The 24122-nt window shown below is 38.1% G+C and overlaps 1 protein-coding gene across 2 annotated transcripts in view; it reads left to right on the forward strand.

Annotated features, from left to right (window-relative positions):
* Positions 1-24122, forward strand: part of LOC130427330 (polyamine-modulated factor 1-binding protein 1) — a 149096-nt gene that overhangs the window by 65790 nt on the left and 59184 nt on the right. For both annotated transcript variants that reach the window (XM_056754711.1, XM_056754720.1), the window contains exons 10-11: positions 16608-16745; positions 24013-24087. In XM_056754711.1, coding sequence (XP_056610689.1) covers positions 16608-16745; positions 24013-24087 — 213 coding nt within the window. The remainder of the gene's footprint in view (positions 1-16607; positions 16746-24012; positions 24088-24122) is intronic.

Below are 24122 nucleotides of genomic sequence, written 5' to 3' on the forward strand. Positions count from 1 at the left end.
TTACATTCCTCTGTGCTTCCCCATCGTGTCATTGTGGATTACATGTTTCTATAGACTTACCCTTTTTCGTATTGGATTTATTATTTTGGATTATTCATCGTGTCCGTCTTATCCTCCTTGTGAATAGTTTTTGGTTTGAAGTCCTGTATTATTTATCGTGCTTTTCCCCCATCGAGGGTGTTTGTTTTCTTATTTTATATTAAAGTCTTTTTTATTAACCCTTCACTTGCCTGCACTTGGGTTCTGATCACCGTTCCTGGCAGTGTTAAACCAAAGAGTTATCATTTTAAGTCAGTTTAACAAGATGCTGTCGTGTTTAAGTGTGAATTCTCATAAATGGCATTAAATCAAAATGATTTGTTCAATTAAAATGAACAGCATCAAAAAATCATTTTTTGGAGTGTGACCGTTTTCGATCCCACTTTCTAATAAGTGGCCCTAATACCTGTGAACTTGCATGGTAACTAGATGTGTACTCAGTATGTAACCACACTGTAAGTACGCAATGGTACATAGTATCTAAAGCTGAAGTATTTGTGGAACTACACACCGAATGCTGGTCCAAGTGCACATGTGTTACAGGAATTATGTGACTACATTTTGTAACCAATTCCTTAGTGTTAAATGTTGCAGTTACCAGTTTGGAATACAACAACACTTTATGGAAATCAAGATGATTTAACACATGATTCATGTTAAATCAATACTGTGGTTTCACCTTGTTATACCAGTACTTACATGGTAACTCCTCGGGCACTGTACACTCAATATAAAGTGTAAAACAGTCTCAACTTACTCTGTAATATGCAAAACCTTAACCTCTGTTTAACACTGTAACACCATTGTACAATAGATACATGGTAACTCCTTAGGAACTGTCCGCTCAATATGAAGTGTAAAACATTAGTATTGATTCAACATAAGGCCATGCCTTTCGTCATGTGTTAAATACATGGCGTGCACTTAGGAATCATCATGATTTCCATAAAGTGTTGTTGTATTACAAACTGGTAACTTCAACATTGAAGACTAAGGAAGTGGACAAACTTCTGTGAATATAATGTTGTTACAAGAGTAGTTACATAATTCCTGTTACACATGTGCACTTATTGAAGTGTTGTTACCAATGTCCTGTTACACAGTTGTAATAAGACCAGCTATTCAGTGGATTGTTACATGTGTGTAACAAAAAAGTGGGACCTCAATGGGAATCCTAAAATAGACAATTCATTTGTTGTTTAAAACCTGTGAAACACAAAAGACAATATTTTGAGAAATGTCTTGGTGCTCTTGTGTGTCCATACCATGATTGTCAATGGTAGTCAATGTTGTTTTGTTACCAGCGTTCCTCAAAATCGTCTGTGGAGGAAACAAACTGGAGGTTTGAAATTACACACAAACGAGTAAATGCTGAAAAAATATATACTTTTTGGGCGGGTGAACTATCCCTTTTTGGGATTTGTTGGCCAGCAGTCTGCGTACTTGTGTAGAACATGTTTCAAGCCTAAGGCTCAGACATTTTCATGTTGCTGACAGACTATGTCCATGAATGCCTTGTTCTAAAACTGACCAATCTTCACCCTGAAAATCATGTAATAAAAATACAGGCGAGTATAACGTTTAAGCAGGCACACTTAAAATACCGGGATTATAATGTCACTTGCAGTAAGACGAGCATTGTCCTGTTTGGATTTCTTTCGGGTGTCATTATTGTTGTTATTATTTTTTGACTCCTTGAGCTTCTGAAAGGTTGAAGTTTTATCTCGCTGTCTTTTTCCCAGGAAGCAAATCAAAGCATTGTATAGACCATCATTACGTCCCACTGGCTTCCGACTCTTGATCCAAGCTTGTGTTTGCGAAGCGGAGATGGGGCTCCATGCTGATGTCAATTGAGCGGCGTTAATTGCAAAGTGTCAAGGATGCAGAAAGTTTCGCGGCTGTGAACGATGCGCCGATGAGATATTTTTAGATCGTTCTATCAAGCCACAGACAGATGCAACTCTTTCACTTGTGTATGTGTGGGTGGTGGAGATAAAATGAATGTTTGGCCCAGTGTCAGGAGTGAGAATAACCGTGCAATGTGATACTCAGCAAACACAGCTAATGGCGAGCGTTCACTGTAGCGAGCGCAGAGAGTGGGTGGCTGGTGTACAGAGGACAGAATGGAAGACTGATTAGATGGTTTTCTCTCGTTTTTGAAGGTGAATGCCTAAAGAAATGGGCAACGTCTCAAATTCTGTCAAATTCTGGTGTCAGAGAGCAGAAGAGTTGGATCTAATTGAGGTTTCGACATTGCAAATCTTGTTTGTGTTCTCTCCCTCTCATTCTCCCTCTCTCTTTCCTTCTTATTTTCTTTCTCATTTTCTGTTGCTATCTTAGCTATTCACTCGCACAGATACGGCCATGTTGAGATGAGGCAAGGAGGAAATAAGCTGCTGTGGGGTGCAAGACAGGTGTCAGCGTGTCCTCTTCGGTAGCCATAAAAGTTAATTAAAGAAGAGGAAGGTTTATTGTGCTGGTGCACAGACACAGGACCGCTGCTTAATAACAGCCTCTCCCGGATTTGCTGTCAAGACAAGCAGCCCGGCTGAATAAAACACCTGGGTCTCTAGCAGTTATCTGCTGCTCTTTCCAAAACACAATCCTGTAATGCAAGAGCTTATTAATTAAGCGTCTTAAATATGTGACAGTTATTGCTTTGTGAGCATGAGTGTTTTTTATGATTATTTTATTCTCGGTCACTTATTGTTTATAGGGACAGCGAGGCAGGAAATGATGGGAGAATGGGATGAAATGAAAAATCGCTCGCCCACATGAGTGACTCAATAGCTAGGCGCTGAAAGTCATTGAGCTGCATTGATGTCTGCTGCCGACATAGATGCCTTTACTGTTAGTAAACATTGTGATGGGTTTTTGTGGGCGGAGCTTAGGTGGAGGAAGAAAGATCCCCCTGACCGCATTACTAATAATAATTATAATACATTATAATGCTAGGTTGCACATTTTTGAATTATAACTATTAAAAAGGCAGATTCAATTTTTACATGTAAGGTCACTCACACTGTGTCTAAACCGGATGCAGAAACAAGGTCTCGAAACGAGACAATAGAACCCATTATAATAAAAAAAATTGTCCACACCGGACGTGGCTTGGTGCGGCTCGACAATCCACAAGCCGTGTCTCGCATCGCGCCGTGTCCGGTGAAGACACGTTGTCACTATTTAGGAGCGCGATTGTTTTTGAAAAAGTTAACAGAAGGCAACTGGCCGACCTGTATGTGCTCACTTGATGGACTGACAGGATCACCTACGGTTAAGTTGCCTGACATCTACACCAAGAAAAAACAGCAAAAACCAAGCGTGTATAGTAAAGATAAACGGAGAGTGTACATCTATAGATGGCTGTGTGTACTGACAGTGGCAAACGTTAGCAAATGCATTTAATGTTACTTGAACACAAACCTGACACAGAACATGAACCTTCTCACTGTTTCCTCTCCCTTTAAACTAATGCACTTGTGAAAACTAAAGAAAAAGAGATGACAAACCGTTTCCTTTATGATTTGTTTCTGCCAGATAGTGACCTAGCATACCCTATGCATTCAAAAGTTAACGCTACATATAAATTAACCTTCTTCCCCAGTTTCTGATTTGGACATATGTGAGATATTTTTAGACAGAATTCCTAATACATACCAACAAAAGACTTATTTTTAAGTGTTATGAAGTGAAACGGGGGAATTTTTGATGATCGTTTCTGGTCAGTCCGCTCATTTTATTGTGTTTAACTACAGCTGTTGTCAGTGTTTTTTTCTTGGCAATCGCAGCATGTGTTAAAATATCAAATTGAAAAGTGTATTCTGTCTATTGGCTCTAAACAACAGAACGAGGTGATCTTTTAAACTCCTTATGTAGCCAAATCTGTGCTGGTTTGTATTGCCCGCCTCCAGTTTTCCCTTTGTTTTGGTCTAAAGGCAGGTGTCTATGAAACGAGCACATCAATGAAAGTGAAACCTTAGAAGTGGCTAATTTGAAGAGTTCAGCATAGGCTCCTCGCATGATACGTACGGGATGCTTCCGTAGAGTTTGTTGTCAATATTTTGTCAGGCAAAAGGTGAGTTGCTCAAATAAGCAAGAAAATAGACAGAACACACATTTTATTTCTTGTATAATATATCAAGGATGTCACAATGTACTGGTATTATTTATAGTCGTGATATTAATGGTTACTATGATATTGTGTTAATACTACACATATGATAATATTCTAAATAATCCAGTCTGTTTAACACTCATACATAGTATGTGGGAATTTAGCACCCTTTAAACATTTTCCCTTAAGAGCCACATTGGTTACAATCGCTCTCTATTACCCTCTACACTATTTTGACCATTCATTGGCCACAAAAATAGAAATAAAAATGTTATTTGACGATAGCATTATTAGTTGTATCTATCAAAATGTTCAAAATATGACTGTGAATTATTTCAGTTGCGGTAATTGTGTCGTGGAAATCTGATATTCTGACAACCTTAAGATACATATTTGTATTTGTCAGCCATCCTGGATCCAGTAAAACAGCCAAACATCTGAGCTTTGCTGTTTCCTGTATATCAACAATGTTGGTGAACTAGCTAGACCAGTTCCAAACCATCACCATAAACCATTCTGGACCAACTTAGAAATCGTGGTTTAACATGAGCAGTGTATAGCTTTGATTTAAAGCTTTAGGTTACTAAAAGACCTACTTCTGGTTATTCTTACCTGTTCCGTAACATTTGGTGCCCCATAGAACCGTTCCGTCAAAGGTTCTTAAAAAATATCTTAGCCGTTTCCTTTTCCTACGTTTTATAATCCGTAGAACCTTTTTACTACAAAGACGGCTTTGTGCAACAAAATGTGTTTCAAAAGGTTCAAAATAATGTTGAAGGCTCTTTCTGGACCCATACCCGAGCCTTTCAGAAACCTTTATGTTTCAAAGTGTATTGTTCTCAATGCCGATTTTTCTTTCGTTTTTGACTGGGTGATGCAGATTTTGCGATGCTTTTTCTTGAAGAAATGGATCTGTTTGCACCAAGTGCCTCATTTTATTTCATTTTATCTTTTGTATAGAAGAATTGCTTTTTTCATTCAATGACACTCGCTCTCAGCCACGTTTTGTATGGACACGTTGACTAGTGGGCATCATCTTCTGCTTTATGTGAAGATTTAGTTTTAATTAGCCGGGCTCAGCTGCAGAGCGCTGCAGTGGATGCGAGGGAGAAAAACAAAGGGAAGAGAAAGTGAGCGAGAGAGAGAGAGAGGGGGTAACAGAGGAGCAGTAAAGGATGCATTAAGCAATTAAAGTTAGGGAGCGTGAGAATGAAGTGAAGCGATGATTTCTTTTTCAGTAATTGCCTGCTGATCAGAAGGGAGTCAGGCGCACGAAAAAATGCAGCAATATACAGTGCATCAGCATTTTAGATCGACAGTCTTTATTACACTTACAGTACACACGCTCCTTTTTTCTCTCTTCTATAGCGCTTTCTTTTTGTGTGCCCATACACACCCAGATTATACAAGTCAACCCACTTTTTTCTGCCCAACACACAAAAACACCTTTGGGTTTGTCTAATTATGTATGCCTGAATATTTGATGAAGAACACAGTTCTCAGTTTACAGTATTTGGTGTGAATAAATGGGTTCTGTGAACAGACTGGCTCATCTATGATTTATCTGCTGGCTGTGGCGGATGCAAGGCTTGCTTTCCTGCCCGCTTTCAAAGCATTTGTCCCGCCTGTGCGTGCCTGATAAGATAGAGGAAATACTTCAGTCAGGATGGAACAAGAAGAGAGAGAAAAACAAGGAGAGATGGAGAGAATGGAGCCTGAGAAGTTTAACCTTTTGTTTGTCGGTGGTATGAATAGTGCAGCGGGGCGCGGGTTGTGATTAATGCTAATGTATGCGGTTTGGTGCCGGCGAGGCCTCCTGGCCACTGATTACCTACAGAGGGGTGTAGAGGGAGGGTGACCTGGCTGGCCATCTTATTTCAGTTAATACGCTGGAGCATGCGCTGTACAAAGCGTTGAAGAGGCAGCGAGATAATCAAACGCCTGACTCATAAGGACACACAGTCTGTATACAGAGAATCCAAACAAAATAACTTGAACTGATGTGTTTTCGCAGATTCTCATATCTCAGTTGTTTCTCTCAGCCAGTCAGGAGATTAAATTGAAGGGTTTGTTGTGTCTCCGATGTTTCTAACAAAAAAGCTCCCCAAAAATCTAATAATCATAATAAAGTATTCATTTTAAAATCATTTTTATTTAAGATTTCTACAGGTATATGAAAATTTGATCAAATGTATTTGTTTATTTTACCTGTACAATATACATGAATGACATATTGTAACCCTTCATGAATGTATCTATTTTCTCTAAACAACTTTAGAGACAACAGTCTCTAGAGCTATGAAAAGACAACTTCTTCGAAATTACGGTTTCTTCTGGGCCAACACATTTACATTTAGTCATTTGGCAGACGCTTTTATACAAAGCGACTTACAAGTTAGGTAAACAATGGAAGCAATTCAGTCAACATTTGGACCACAAAAAGCATAAGTCCAATAAAAACATGTCTCACAAAGGCTACTACAGTGTACAGTGCTAAGTCTAGTTTATCTAAGTTTAAATAAGCATGCTTTTTTTTATATACAGTATACAGAGCAGAAAAGATCTAGAAACAGAAATGACCGGTCAGGTGCTGACGGAAGAGATGTGTTTTCAGCCGATTCTTAAAGATGGCCGCAGAATCTGCTGGTCTTTCTAGCAGCAGGGAGATCATTCCACAAATGTGGAACCGATCAAGAGAAGGTTCGTGAGAGTGATTTTTTTTTTACCTTTTTGGGATGGCACCACAAGATGTCGTTGGTTTGCGGAGCATAAGGATCTGGCGGGTACAAAAGTCTGCATTAGTAAAGGAAGATGTCGGGGTGCCAAACCAGTGGTGGTCTTGTAGGCCAGGAGCAGAATCTTGAATTTGATGAATCTTTTGAATTATCAACACATTATGAATAAAATGTTTCTTCAAACTTGATTTACAAGAAACTAGACAAAATTGTCAACATATGTGACCCTGGACCTCAAAAGCAGTCATAAGTTGCAGAGGCATGTTAAATAGCCATTGTACTTACTTACAACTTAAAGAGACTATTTTCTCAATATTTTGATTTTTTGCACCCTCAGAATCCAGATTTTCACCAAATGCTATAAACTCAATTTAAAAAAAGAAATGTACCCATATGACTGGTTTTGTGGTCCAGGGTCACATATATCAGAAAAAGACTACATTTGCCTTCCATTTAATTGAATTGGTTCTTTGAGAAACAATGCAGATATTAAGAGATCGCATTTGTGTTTTTGTTGGCTAAAGGTCTAAACTCCTGTATATTTTGGTCTTTTTATATATTTTATTCGGATAAACACTAGATCTACTAGGCGTGACAAGCATATGAGATCAGTCCGACAACATGTCATTGTGTTCCTGTGATTAAAACAAACAAACTCGCCTTTATTCGATTATGCTGAAGGACATGAAGTCTCTACAGCTTATTATCATTTCATGAAACGATGCTCAGAATTAACATTGCATAGGCTAATTGAATTCATTACTTCCCTGAGAAATGCCAGACTGTGTAACTGGTCTTCATACTGTTAGAGATCTTTGGCAGTAGCTCAACTGACACATTTTGGAGTCCTCCAAATACATACTGTCATTCTGACCATTTAAATATATATAAATCTGTTTTTGGTTTAGGAATAGTAATTAACAAAGACTAGTACATTGTTTCAATTTCTGGCGATAGCAGTAATGGTTTAGACTTTGAGCCTTTATGACAGAAGTTTCATTGCCGGTGAAAGACTATTCAGGCACTTCTATTCTTCCATCAGGTCCGAACTGCTGATCTATAGCCCTCATGCTTGCACTTTGTTGCAGATCCATCAAACAGTCCACTTGAAAAGTGGAAGGAGAGCCATTTCCAACTCGCTTCTTCCATACTGCAATGAGTTGTGGCCAATAATTTCCCCTAAACAATGCGCAGATGCATACTTTTAAAGTCCACTGGCAATTGGATGCTGTTGGGATGCACCGTTCTAATCTGGCTATATAATGGAGAAATTGGCTATCCGTATCTATTTTAGTGATGTGGACTTGCCTTCTGAAGGAGTTTTTGGTTGAAATATTGTGACGATAAGGACAGAATTAATACTGAGGGGGAGTTCGGTGTCCCCAGCCGGGACACAACGGTAGAGCTCATAAGAAACATGGTCGTGCTACAGGGAGAGGGCCTAACCTCTCTCAGCCATTCGCCTGCATAACCTTTCCCCTCTAGAGGAGAGCACTCCGAGATTTATTTCAGGGTCACGTTAATGCATTCATTAATGCATTTCCATGAACTTCTTGCAAACCAATTGCTGAATGGTGAACAGACTGGAGACCCCTTGCCCACACAACCCCAGAGAAAGGAAAAGAGTGACAGAGATAGATTGTGTTCCTCTTCCCATTTGTGAGATGGAGCAGTAAAGTGCCGTCTGGCAGACAAAGAGCTCGTTTGGTGGAGTGTGCCACTGGGGAGCTCCAGGCTGGGGCTATGAACTTAATGAAGTTTGACTAAACTCATCAGCGTCTGAGTATCGGGATCTAGGAGACAGGGAAAGCAGATGCAGGGAAAAGAGCTCAAATTTTTAAAGAAAGTGGCTCGCTTAAAGGTCATTACTGTTTCACAGGAGGTCCTATGTGGAGGACGGAAGAGTAAAGGTGGGGGGTTGAATCAATCTGGGGTGCGTTTTCCGAACAACTACATATCTCTCTGGATAACCACCATAGTACGATGCATCGTTTGAGAAACTAACTAGCTACTCACGACTCTTTCCTGAAAACGATAACTTTGTCACATATCTGTCGTTTGAGCCACGTTACTTCAACAACATAGTTGATGACGTCACTTAGGTGGTGGAGTAATACCGTCTTCTAATTAATCCGCTTGGATCAATTTAATGTCATATTATTGCTGTAAGTAATGTACACTGCACCTGAAAACTATTTTTATTATCGCATTTTTTTGCTCTCTATTGTTTAATTTAACGAAATGTAACTCATTCATCAGTTCCCTCCAACGTAACTCCGCCCAGGGATTCCCCAGGGTCCTAGAGCATGTAGGACCAAGCGCATATGCTCTTTTAAAATAACGACGCTTCTATTTTCTTGAGAATATAAAAGATGTAAAATTGAATGTGTATATTTAGAATGATGGATATTATATTGCTTGCTTACCTCGCACAATAGCATGATGTATGTAAGTCTACATGTCATAATAATATGGAACTATGCTTTTGTCCATAGCTCTAGACCTGTAGTTCCAACCACGCAACTTTGCAATGCTGCTCGCGATTGATCGTTGGAACAAGGGTTTCGGGAAAAGGTACAGATGTCAGATTCAGAGACTTTTGCAACATCTGATATTTTTAAAATAATATAATATTCTATTTTAAAACATAACCTTCTTAAAAAAATACTGCCCAAAACAAAGGTGGAACCTATTCACTTCTATATGAAATTCCAATCCTGCCTAAACTTAAAATAAATACAAAAATAAATCCATGAAGATTTTTAAAAGGTAAAAATAAATTAATAAATACTAAAATATTTTTTTTTAAACAAAAAAATATTGATAATATTAACATATATTTTTTATTTATTTATTTAAACATTTACTCATTTATACATTTTTGTATTTATTTTATGCATTTATGTTGATATGTATTTCCACATTTTCATATTTGTTTATTTTCACAGTTATTTAATTTTACATTTCGGTGTCTATATGATAATGAGGGGGCGTGTCTTGCTTAGACATAGCAGTCGAGCACAGAGTACAGAGATGATTTATTAATGCGAAATAAATAAATGTAAAAGTATGGAAATACATGTATATTAACATAAATTCATAATAAAAAAAGTATAAATAAGTAAATGTATTTATATATTTATTTTTCACTTTTTTACATTTCTTCATGGATTTATTTGTGTATTTATTGTATTAAGTCAATGGGTAATACCGTTGTTCGGTTGACAATATTCTTAATTAAAATATCTTCTTTTGTGTTCTGCAGAGGAAAGAAAGTCATACAAGTTTGAAATGACAAGAGGGTTAGTAAATGAGGACAGAATTTTCATTTTTTGGTGAACCATCCGTTTTATTTCTGATGCTGGTATGTACCAAGAAAAAGAAACATAAGTGTCAAATTTTGGGGAAAAGATTCCAGGGAAAACTATCCTAAAGCTCATTACATGTCTGATTTTGCTGTGGATGCGTATTTTTGTTTACTTATTTTGTATTATTGGGACATTATCAATAGTAAATGTACAGTATAGGGAAAAAGAGTAGAAAACGGCTGCTTAAGCCTCTGATATATTGATCTCTAAATTGTATGGTCAATATAGAATGTTTCAATGCAACAAACAAATGTTTCTGTGCTTTTCTGGCCCAAACTTTTTATTTCTGAAAAGAACAAGCAAAAGAAATAACAAGTAAATTACATCAGCTAGCTTAGCTAAATGAAAGTTTGTCTAGCCAGTATTATTTTGAGTTACCAATAGAAAAAACGTTACTTGGCAAAACTTACAAGTGACAAAATTACACGACCCATTCAACAGAATGTTTATTTAGTAAAGTAATATAGAATAAAATTCAACAAATTGTTTATTTAATAAAGTTATTATACTATAAAATATGAAGAAAAATAGAATGAATATAAATTGATCAAAATATAAATTGTTATATTGTTATAGCGAGAACGATCAAAAAACTTTTGGCCTGGGCGCGTGGGTCTGATGAATGTATGAAATATCAAGCAAATGTTGCCAAGCTGGTTAAAGAACATTCTTTTCAATAAAACTGGTCAGCCAGCTAATAAAAAATCCTTGTGGAGGGACCTCAGCATACAAACATCCCATGCTAGAGACCTGAATCCACAACATGTGCTCTTTTCAGCAGGATAGAGTATTTCTTGAGCACTGCAGTGGATTTGTAAATGTGATGGTGTGGCCATGCAATACCCAACACATTACATCCCTTGCATTCGGAAATAGCTTCAAAAGCACGTTGAATGTAGCAAATGAAACAAAACATATTGCATCCATCTTCAGTGTTTTCCTCTTCCTGACCCTGCGGTATTGTTTGCCGCTATTGATATGAATGTCTACCTGATTTCTTTTTCCTCGTAATAATGCTTCATTCTGTAATGCGGTTGTTTTTCTCTCTCTGTTCTCCATCTCCCCCTCACGCCCTCCCTTCTCATATCCCCTCCATCTCCGGTGGCAGCGGGGATCTTGCCATGCATTTCACGTCCAGCTGAAAGTGTGTTGCCATGGTGGTTGCTAGGGATTTAGTCTGGAGTGACGTGAAAAGTCCGAATATTTAAGGTGTCCTTCTAATGCAGGGCTGTTTGAAGCCGCTCGGAATGAACAATCACCTCTGAGAGTTACAGTTTCTCTGCCTTGCTTGCCTTGCCTCATTATCATATCCGCCTCTCTGGAAATATCGCCATTGATTTTTAAAAACACACAGATAGACACACAGAAGACATAAGGCTATGCAAAAGAGCACGAGGTTGAGGAATATACCTGAATAGCCTTGAAATACACACAGTTGGAGAGAATCTGCGGCAGTAAACGAGCATTTATTTTCTTTTTCTTGCTCTCTTTGGCCAGCAATGAGAAAAGCAGGGTTCCTAATGTCTTTTCCACACCTTACAAATGAAGTGTTTCTCTGGTGTGGATTGTGGGCTTTAAGGATGTTCTTGGCCATGGGTGGCGAGGAAATAATTGATTGTGTTGAAGTGGAGCTGGCCGAGGCCATGCTTGTCATTGTGAGCAGGTTTGTAGACAATCAGTGTTAACTAACTGTTCTTCAGAGACCTTATTGAGGAAGGGGTCGGTATGAGTGTGTGGGGGACATTGGGTGTTGTCCTCTTTACTCTTTAACTTTCTGTCTTCACAAAGCATTTTTTATGAAAGACATTCTTCAGTCGTTGTAGAAGGAGGGATGGTTTTCTGTTTTCTTAAAGAGTAACTATTATAATGTCCTTAAAATTACATTTCGTTCAGTGAGTAATGTTGCTATGTGTGAATGTAAGCAGTCTGCCAAGTTGTAAAGCCGAAAGTGAACGAATAGCAAAGTTATTGGCTTTGGAAAATGGATTCGACTCTGAATCACGCAACTTGTCTGTCGTTCTAAATTCAGATTTGCATCACTCCATGTAATTCCCGGCAACGTTCCATTTGCGACACTGCATGCGGTAGACCAATCACAGCAGACTACACCATCTGACCAATCAGATCAGAGCAGGCTGACAGAAAGAAGGGAATTGGATAGATGAATCAAGACAAGACAGTCAAGAAGTGAGGTAATAATAACTGCCTATTATTAGAAAATTAAATCGTTGGTACGTAAACTTGTTGTTGGACACTCCATAAACCAAAGTAGGACCCTTAAAATCACAAAATATTTACTCTTTAAAGTATCGGGTTCCACGTTTACAGTTTATAGTTTGTATCTTGTTAATTTTGTCTCCGTGGCTTCTCCTGGAATGGGAAAATTGTTGACATTCTGTAAGATCTACAGTATATAATGAATATTCATTTGGTGTTGGAAAGATTCAATGAGAAATATTTGAGATCAGAATTAAACATCTTACTTTCGATTGCAGACTTTGATATCATAAAGTCTCCGAAAAATGCGTGACATTGTTAATGAGATTTGAGGTCCTCGGGTGAACAATCCTAGAAACAGGAGACTTGAGCATGTCTGCGTTTGCAGTCTATTTACAGGTGGAATGTGTAGATTATGCACCTCTTAAAGAAGTAGTTCACCTTCAAATGAAAAGTCTGGCATCATTTACTCACCCTCTTGTCATTGCAAACCTGGACTTTCTTTCTATTGCAGAACACAAAAGAAGATATTTTGGAAAATGTTGGTAACACAACAGCACAGCCCCTAATTCACTTCTATCTTTACAAATGCAAGTGAATGGGGGGCTGTTCACAACATTCTTCAAAATATCTTCTTTTGTGTTCTGCGGAGGAAAGAAAGTCATACAGGTTTGAAATGACAAGACGGTGAGTAATGATGACAGATTTTTATTTTGAAGGTCAACTACTCCTTAAACAGGAACACTTCCTTTCACTGTCATTGGTTGTCAAACAGATACTGAGTTCCCGTAACTCACATTCATAAACAAGTGGCATGTGGAATAAATCAACACTTGTATGTTGTGTTTGTATAAAAATGTTAGTATTTTATTATGTTTTTGCATACTTAATTACATCAGTCTGTCTGCCATCTCACTGTTTTTCAGTATAAAATAAGGACATAGCTTCGTTACTAGTATTCTTTTTCTCTTTATACATCAACTGATCTCAAAGACCCTACAGGAACCGGGCTGTTGAAGACTGAGGTACAGATGCAATGATCTTTCACTGTTAAACACTGTTTAAATTGTCTCAGCATAACTTGTGTTAGCAATTACTGTATGTTTTCTAATGTCTAATGTTTTTTAATGTCACTATAATCTTTCAGGGATTAAGGTCACTTATTTTTATATCGCCACATTTTTCACATTTTTAATAATCATAAAATTATCAATAAATCAGTTTTGGCAGAAGCCATCCTCTACCTACACTTTGTAAAACACATCTTCAGTTTTCATCATCAGATGCTTTTTATACAGTGCTGAATGAGTTCCTATCTATTCTGGGCTCTTATTGGCTGCTTGGTTTTCTTCATTATTTAGTTGTTCATTTAAGAAACTTAAAAAATTAGCTGAATAAAAACCTTAGTTTTGTGATGAATGATACTTATACATTTGCACAATTATGTACTTGTCTACAAACTTTATTTCAGAATTTTAAGCATACCTTTAGATCAAGTAGTTTGTAAAATAAAAAAACATAATCTTAAACCTTGACCTTAAAGTTTTAAATGGTAGTGAAATATATTTAATTTGGCTTTTGTGACTTTTTCTGTCTTGTATGTTTTTGTCTGTCTCACAAATCTTTATCTGTGTGTGTGTACTCTGTCTGTTTTGTAATGTACTGTCATGTTCTGTAGGCAAAGAAGTGGTTGTAAATGTACGTAAATATAAAGCAGGCTGAAATTTAGATTTCAGATATTTGTATTAGTGTGCGTGCGTGAGTGTGTGTGTGTTGCTTGTACTATTTGTAAACAATGAGCAATGTAATCCAAAATCAGCTTTCCTGTGGCTCAGTGGTTAAAGCATGGCACTAGCAATGCCAAGGTCATGGGTTCGATCTCATGGGATTGCACCTAGTCATAAACAAAATGTATCATACAATGCATGTAAGTCGCTCCAAAGCATCTGCCAAATGCAAAAATGTAAATTCGCATTAGTTGCTTGCTTTTAGTGTTAGCCCAGTTTTCTTCTATACTGCAAGTAACAGTAGTGATGCATGCACATTAAACAGCCTAATGTATCTACAGTTGTGCAGTCTACATTTAGTGCATATATCAAATCCGCATGTCAGCATGGGATTTAGCTGGAAGATCAATATTAGGCTAAATGACCCTCTTTAAGGCTACAGGCCCAGCTAGAGGAGGGAGTTGCACTCCCGAACCCTCGCCCCACCTTCTTATTTCCCTTCCTGCATCTCCAGCCATTACACATACTCAATCAGCCTAGTTAGTGTGTGAGAAAAGAGCCCCCTATCCCAGATCAATAACTTTGGTCTTGTCTGCCTAATTGCTCATTGGTTGACATTGGCACCCGGCTATATGTTAGTGCATTTGGAGTGATCCTGTCTTCTCTCTCTCTCTCCTCCTCTCTCGCTTTCCTCTCAAAAACACGTCTCACGCCCTCCATTCCTTCGTCTCCGCCATGCGCCTACGTTTGGCATTGGAAAACCCGACTTGCAGTTGTCACGTCGGGATGCGAATATCCAAAGACTGCAGCAAGACCTGCTCCTCTCTCATCAGGCCCGTGACGCCCAGAGCGCTCAGGTAAATAAGCTCCGCTAATGACCATTAGGCTTCGCTCTCGCGCCTGTTATGCAGATCCTCGACAGGAAATTACCGTTTTTTTTCTTCTTTCTCCTCCCACCCCCCTCCCGCGTCTGTGGCTGCCGTCCTTTAAGTGGGGAGTGTTTGCATACCGTTCTGATTATGCTCGTGCCATTTTGCATGAAAAAACGAATGGGGTTGCATTTCGTGTGTGCACCGGCTACATGCAGCGCCAGCGTCTTTTAAAGACTTAAAGATATTTATTTGGGCTCATTTTCACTGGCACGTCCGATAAAGTCTGAAATACGCTTTGATCACGACAGCCCTATTTGCATTTCATTTAACGTCGAGGGTTTGTGCGTCTCGCCCCTCTCTCAAGATTCAAATGCGATATTGATCAGTCAGGCTCGGGAGCTCAAATCAAAACAATGATACCGGTCCTGAGCGTCACGTTCGTTTCAAAAGATTTTACGTTTAAAATACAAGCGCCCACGGTCACTAATAAAACGTGCAATCCGTTTTCATCCCTTCCATTTGCCACAAGAAGCGTTTCGGTATTCCTTTCTGCTTTTTAGAGTTGTGGTGTGCTAATGTCATGATTTAAATGAAGTATTGATCAGTTTAGGAGGGGAGAATGGAGAGAGAGTGCAATTGTAAAGAAAAGAAAGAGCAGGGTTATCGGCTCGAATCACACACCGAAAAGCAGAGCAAAAGGATGAGCAGGGTTTTTAGGATTAAAGGGAAGCGATTCTCATCCTTGCCTCTCCTTTTAACCCGGAATCTGCCAGGAATCTCAGCACTCCCTTAACCAGAAGATGCATGGAAAAGACACGGCGGTTTGGCGTGTATGTCACCCGACCACAATCAATGGCGTAAGGCGTGGGGCGACTGCTTGATTTAGGTGACTCGGGCGAATAGCTGGATTACTCTCAGGCCTTTAATGAGTGCGGCTGTCTAATTGATCTTCGGCCGGGCCTCCGTTTTGGATACGTAGCTGTCATCGTGCGACGATTTGAAATGCAGAAGAGAACGCTTGATAATGTCAGACTGGACCGGAACCAGGAATCTCTCTTTTTCTTTCTGGTCACCCTCCCTCTCTCGCTCTCTAGTAGGTGACGGTGCTAACTATAACAATAATTATGTCTTTTTGATGTGAAGTCATGGGCCTTGAATAATAACCTGTTGTAGATACTCCACGTATGGATTACTGTCAAACGGCATTGTCGCAAAGATCCATCCATCCAAGAGCAGCGTTTTACATGTCGGGTCGAACAATGAGCTGCGATTTCGCATTCGGTTAAGAAGCATTGATTTTTGTTTCTGCATTCAGCGCAGGGCTGTTCTAGCCTGTCTGGAGTGTCAGGGTGGATGTGAAGGGTGCTAGAGCTGCTCTGCTCAGGGTGGATGTGATAAAGGCCAGACGAAGGCTGGTTCTTCCGGGCTGGAGCTCCAGTCATGGCAGGCTCCGTCAAACAGGCGCAGAAAGAGACTCTTTGTAGTGGATTGATTTTCTCTTCCTCTGCGCCCTGCCCTCTATTGTGGTTGGATAGCTGGACGTCCAGGAGCAGAGGCTGTGGGATCTGCAGAGAGAGCTGCGGGAAAGCCGACAAGAGCACCAACGGCAACACAGCCGCAACCAGCAGCTACGCGAGGATGCCAGGCAACAAGATGAGACGCTACAGGCTCAGGTAAAAGCTTCACAACCAGGCCCAGGCTGCACGGGCCCTGATTGTTTCTCTCTCTCCGTCTCACTCTCTCAGTCTCAAAGTCTTTGTTCAGAGCTTTGATCTCAAACCGTCCATGCATTTACTGGTTTTTATGCATTTTCTTTCTGTTGTTCTAAGAAACACCATTATACAAAAGGAATTATGGAAATTATGAAAAATTGTCTCGTATTGTTACAAACCCAAGTTTTCCTAATGCAATGGCTGTGTTTTTGAAAGGGCTTTGAAAGGGAACTACAGAATGAAAGCTTCTGTCGTGCTCTGTTATGGTCCAGTTTGCTTTATGTCGTAATCAGCTCGTGAGCTGCAGCTGCTAGCGTGAGACGTGTACTGATGTTTGACTTACCGAGGATCACCAAATACTTTTTATGCCTCAAAGCTTGATATGTTCTCACTCACGTTTCGTAACGTATATCAAACTAGTCTTTATAAGAGTGTATATGATATTATGGCTAGATCCAGTCTCCATTTTGGAAACAGACGTGGACCTGGTTTTCTACTCCAAGTACCTGGGGTACAGTTAGATAATAGATTGCACTGGTCCAGCCACATGGAAGCTGTCTACAAAATAATTGTCAACTTTTAATATTTGTCAACTTCTACCGTGCACCTTTTACAACACTTTTGTAGCCAGTGGTGTGTTGGGAGCACGTACATCTGATAGGAAGAGACTGAACAAACTGATTTAAATGGCAAGCTCCATCATCGGTATCCCACAGGATTGGGTCGTGCAGGTTGCGGAAGAATGAATGTTGAGAAAAATAAATGCTATTATGGACAATAACTTGCACCCATTACATGCTTTAGAGGTGTTAGGCAGAGCAAATTTAGTGGTAGAGTGATCCCAACAATATGTAGGACTGAATGGCATCGTAAATCATTCTGCCGGCTGCCATTAGGCTATTTAATGCGCAATAATTTTACTTTTTAGTTTTTTTTTTATATATTTTATGCGCTGGATAGATGTTGTTTGTGTGTTAAGAATGAATGTGATTGCTGATGATGTAACTATTTCAATTTCATGCGAAGGATCCATATTGTATATATGAAAATTATGGAAAGTTGATGTGAATTTGGTTTTACGAGAAATTGATAAGAAATAAAGGGTTATATAAAATTTATGACTTTTGATATCAGACAAATCCAAACAAAGTGTGTCGTTGTTTAGAAATGTTCTTTTCTGGGGTCTGTTTTGAAATGTCGCTGATTTTGCTCTTCGTTTAATCTCTCTGCTGTCTAGAAAATACCTACTGTATATCTCTGTGACTGAGTCAGAATTCTGTTTTTGTGTGCCAAAGAAGCTCTGTTTGTTCAGGTGATGCTGTTAACTCAGGTGTGTTAGTAGACTGTGGGTCACATGTGATAAGCAGCTGGCTGTATCTGTCTAAAGCGTTTCCCTTATTTATTTTTGGCACATGCTGATGGATCCCAGGGAAGATGTCTTGGTGTACTGTGTCACTAGAGGTGAAAGACCTTGAGAACAATGTTTTAGTCAATCATTAATTGATTACCAGGCTGTTCATGTCACAGACATGCTTTACTAAACCATTCCAGAGGACAGTTTTATTGCTCGGATGTTGATAGTTTATAGCTCAGGAGACTTAAAGGGACAGTTCACCCAAAAATTCTGTCATTATTTACTCACCTTCGAGTTGTTCCAAATCTATATTTTTTTGTTCTGATGAACACAGGGAAATATATTTGGAAGAATGCTTGTAACGAAATAGTTATTAGACCCCATTGACTACCATAGTAGGAAAAATTACTTTCACATTTTTTTGGTCTGTTGAACACAAAAGAAGATATTTTGAACAATGTTAAGAGCAAACAGTTCTGGTGCACTTTTGACTACCATTGTCATTTTTCCTACTATGGTTGTCAGTGGCGTCCAAGAACTGTTTGGTTACAAGCATTCTTCCAAATATATTTCTCTGTGTTCACCAGAAACATTAATGTATACAGATTTGGAACAACTAGAGAGTGAGAAATTCCTCAGTTTTAAGTATGATCTGGTTCCAGATGTTTTTCCTGTACTAATTGAGCAGGAAATATTTAAAAAAAAGATTTTTTTATTAAAATACTTTACATATATTTTTATTACACGGCTTGTTGAAATGCTTGAATCTGATTGGCCAGTCACAACATTTGCAGGTTCGTTATTCCCAGATAACAACTTCTCAAAACTAAAACAAACGGTAAACCGGATGCAGCAAATCATTTTATGTCTTTTAATTAAATATGAAGAGTTTGGTGAGATAACTCCGTTTTAAACATTTTCAAAAATCATGTTTTTTATTGTGCATTCAAATAATATCAATCAAAGTTGAGTGTTTTGTTTTGGTTGAAGCCATAATAACAAAAAAATACAGATAACTAGCACAATAAAACACAATAAAACATGATAACATAATAAAAACATGATAAAAAAAGAGTTATCTCATTTTGGAACCAATCTCTTCATATGACATATTTAAAAATGATTACACCAAATTGCCTGTTTGTGACATTTGAACGCTGTTTCTTACCCTATAAAATCGAAAGTAAACTGCCATTCCTCATATAAGGTCTGCTTTCGGTAAAAATTAGCTCATAAAATATTTAAAATTTCATTGACTTAAGGTTGATGAGTTAATTGGCTAATCATTTTGTTATCATGTGAAGATCTCTTCTAAAATTCTAGAGTCACATGAGATATAACAAAGTTCTGTTTCTTGGATAAAAATGACTTGGATAAGACTTCCTAATACACTTTTTATTATCTAGCTGTCTACGGCACAAAATATGTATTGCAAATATCTCAAGTTGTAAAGTATTTTCCATAATTTAAATGCACACTATCAGATGTGTAATCAGAATGAAAACTAAGGTTTTTAGTATATTAGCTGGCAGGCACAGCAGTAAGCTAATGTTTGCTGCAGTGGGACTCCAAGCCCTCCCTTCCTGGATAAAACCGCTGACCAATCAGAGTCCAGGCCAGTGCTGTCCGTCACCAGTGGCTGTGTCACCTGTCTCTAGGCATCATGGCAGACCTGTTGGGGGGAGCTTTAGAGAACAAACAGTCTCATTTTTCCTACCCTGTAGCAGCAGTTTACTGCGATGGGAACATATTTATTTTAATTCAGTTTTTGCTGCTTTATCAATCATTCCTCCCTAATATCAAATGCATCACTTTGTTTGCTTGTGCATTCACATAAAAAAGACAGAAAACTTTAGAAGATACATAGATATATATTTCTATGTTTGTACTTTTATTTTTGTATGTTGTTTATGGTACTTCTGGTTTATTTGTCGAAAACAGTTCTGGACTTTACACTGACACAAACTGCCATGGATGCAGCTTCACGCACAAGCGGAAGACGCCACTGTAGCAAAGCTGTGTTACACGTTGTTTTGTGGAACTTAAACATGGCTGTTGAGAGTTCCTTTTAGTAAAATATGAGAGCCTTCTGTATGGGTGAGGTGAAAGAGCATTTATTGCAGGTGCAGGTGGAGAATGAAACATTTCAGGAAACCAGAAGGCTGCAGAAGTATCACCGTTCAGGTGCTGAATTCAGAGAAAAGGACAAATGAGCTCAAAAGTTTCCACCCACATAAGTGACCTCGATGATTCATTCTCCCTCTAGGCATTTTCAAAAGTTCTCACGATCAAGCTCCAAGATGAATCACAATATTCAAACATTTGAGTCGAAACACAGGTGACTGAAAATCGCCAACGGTGCAGCACTAAACGTCTTCTCTTCACATTCCACTGTATGAATAAAGTTATTGAATCAGCATTGAGGGTAGGCTACTGTAATTCACGGGGTGAAGGGCTTTAGTAAAAAAGTTAATTGCCAAACGTCAGAGTCCTTTACAGTACATTTGGTTTTTAAATAATAGTCTATAGACTAATAACTTGTAAAGGAGCGTACCTTAGTGTCACCTATAACTATTTTGTCATTGCGAAATGTAGTTTCCCTCGGAAGGAGGAAGGTCACCCAAAGTTATTTCTTTGATTATATCCATATAGGAAATTACTGTTGGTTAAAGCCAGTTGACCAAAAGTATATTGATGGATTGGTGCATTAACCCCTTGTCAAAAGAAAGTTTTTCAATTACAGTATGTGCAATTTAAAGAGAAGATACATTATGTGTATTTAAAAATGTTCCAGCTTGTTTGCACATGTTTGTGCCAATGCGCTTTCTCTTTCATTAACAGTGTTGGGTGTAACTAGTCACTAAATAATGAGTTACTGTAATTGAATTACTTTCCTCTTGAAAAAGTAAGGGATTACTTTAATTTTTCTGTAATTTAATTATATTCATTTCTGATGTAATTATACTAAATACTTTGTGTAATATTTGTGTGCGCAATAGTGGAATTGGCATCAAAATTCAAAGTTAAAGTTTCAAGTCTATCCTTGATTCACTTAACGGATCAAGGGTTATATAGGATATAGAAAGTAATTAGTAATAAGTTATTAAATACTTTTTGGAGAGAGTAATTGTACATTTATCTAATTACACTAATGAATATTAGTAATTAATAACTTTTTCAGAGTAACTTGCCCAACACTGCTCATTAACCTGTGTGGCCACAGTTCTGTGCCCCAGCAGATGTCTCTCTCCGGGGGGTTTGGGTTGTATATTTGAGTTATACCATGGTTGAGGGGCCGCTGAGAAAAGGTCAGGCCTTAGTGAGTGAGTCTGATCATAGCTGAGAAATAAGAGCTCCATGGGACTGATTGCAGCAAGGTCACCCCAGCAAAGGTTGGAATGAGCGTGTCTCTGTGCATCCTTAAATCAAGCTTCTTTTCCCTTATTTTGAGTGTTTACTAGAGTACAGTAGCAATGCAATCTCATGGGTTCGAACTCCATGGAAACACATACTAATAAAAGAAATTGAATTCACTTCTGGTCATTTTCGATAAGTGTCTGCAAAAGGCATAAATGTCAGAAAAGAAATGTTTCTTGTGTCCGTTGCCGCCTTGTAGGTTGACAGTCGCTGTGGAGCAATGTCTTGTTTGGACCACAGTATTATTTAAGTTCAAAGATGCACAGAAACAGGAAATCCATTTGAAAGAGCACCATATGCTAAAATGAGAGCGAGACAAATAAAAGACTGTGGTAGTACTAAAAAGATTAAACATTTCGAATACTTTGATATATGCCGCCAACACATTTGGCATACTGATGATGTCTATACCATTGGTTTGATACTGAACTGCAATGTACAATGCCATTATATTAATTAAATATCATTATAATATATAGTATTGATATGAATGTCTGCAAAAATCCAGGGAGGATATCATTTTACTTTTTTGTAAATAATCATGACATAATGTTTAAACTGTAATCTGCCTTTTATTCACCATCTGCTGTTTGGTTTTATTCTTTGGTCAAAATGAAAACGTCCCCATGGTCTGGGAGTCATTACTCTGATAAATTCCCTTCACTTTATCCAGTTGACCTTCACTTATTTTACTGAGCTGTCTTCTGAAATTACAAGGATTTTGAGTTTTGGTTCCGGAGTTCTCACCATTAAGACACCATATCCATGCGTTTAGGCAGATGTTTACAATGAAAACTGAAAGGATGTATTTCATGATATTTTTTGCTATAAAGCTGTCTTTTCAGTAGGTTTAGTTCAGTTTGAAGTATAGTTTTTGGGGTCTTTTTAATGTTGCAAAAATTGCTGTTTCTTTTAGCCAAGTTGTTTATAAAATATGAATTTATTTAATTACATTAATGAACATTTTGTGTTGAAAAAGTTAAATTAAAATAAATTAAGTTTTATGACTAAATTTTATGAATAAGTCATAAGTTTTGTTATTTTTCTTTATTTTAAGAAAATCCAATTACCAGGTTCTTTCTCTCCGTTTTGTCTGAATAAAGGCTGGTATATCAGATCTCTTTTCTGGTTTCCTTGAAGAGAGTCTGCTGCATGAAAAAGTTTTTGATCTCTCTGTCTGAATATCAATGGGAGCCCATACGTGCTACAGTATATTCTTATTATGTGTGACTACTGGATCATCTTTTGTTCATGATTTGGTTCTTTAAAATTCCCCTTATTCAGAAGCCTCTTTAACATTTAGTTCTGCAGTAATGCCCATAAATCCTCACCAAGAGTCGGACCTTTCATTTTCACACGTGGACGTCATATCGCTTCTGAAAAGAATAGTTCACCTAAAAATGAAAATTCTATCATTTATCCACCCTCATTTCATTTTAAACCGGTTTTATTTTGTGTTTCTGTGAAACGAAGAAAGAATCATTTTAAATTCTGTTTACTATATATCTAAAGTCAAAAATGTATAGCCATGAAGTGTCAAGCTTTGAAAAGTTAAAAATGTGGCTTGTTCACATTTATTACTTTTATGTTCTAAAGTTGTACAATGGCTTTGTGAAATGATCAGACCTAAATTTACATTTTGGTTCTTACATAAAGCTGTTATATGGCTTCGGAACCCTTTAAAAAATTGGCACGTTTGTTGTAGATTGTTTACAATGTATATTCATCTTTGGCAATTACAATGGGTAAATTATATTATTATTGTGGTGAGACCATAGTAAATATGTTCCTGATATAGTTTTACTTAAAGCAGTTACCATCGTTAAACCATGGTTCATTTTCTGAATTTTACATATTTTATGGTGCATAATGTACCTTGGCAGGCATAGTATGTCTTTTTTAAGTTTTGGGATTTTTGTTCTTATGTTTTGAAGTACATTATACGTGTTTAGTAATTAATTTGCTGTTTCTTTAAAACCGTTATGGCTTAAGCTGTCATCATAGGACAGTTTTTCAGACCCTCGTATCTAATGTTAAAGTAATCTGGAGCCCTCACGCTTCTCACACTTCCATCTTCTGAGCAACAATAATTTTCACATCGAAATGAAGCTGCTATTGTGGTTGTATTATTAGTCACCGGCGGCATTGTGTGTGTCAGTCTTGTGTGTTTCAATGACGCATGCATCCTCTATCTGCAGCATGCACTTAATCCCAGCACTGCTGGCTCAGGAACAGATTACTGACAGCAGATGTGATGAGAGCAGAGCGAGGGAGCCCGACACACACACACCTCCGCTTCTCATTATGACAGAACACTGCAGCCATTTTCTCACTCCTCTGTTTGTTCTGAGCTACCATCTTTGCTCTGGCTATACTCTCCCTCTCAAAATATTTCTGCATTTGATGATCAACATATGTGATGTGAATATAATGATCTTTGCTCACATATCTCCACAGGCACATGAGCGGGTCCAGCAGCTGGAAGAGGAACTGTCCAGGCTAAAATTCCAGCATAGTTCAGTCAGTCAGCAGGTAACTTTCTTTTTTTTCTTTTCTTTTTACTGTCC

This window comes from Triplophysa dalaica, chromosome 1, assembly GCF_015846415.1.
Source record: "Triplophysa dalaica isolate WHDGS20190420 chromosome 1, ASM1584641v1, whole genome shotgun sequence".
NCBI classification, from domain to species: Eukaryota; Metazoa; Chordata; class Actinopteri; order Cypriniformes; family Nemacheilidae; genus Triplophysa; species Triplophysa dalaica.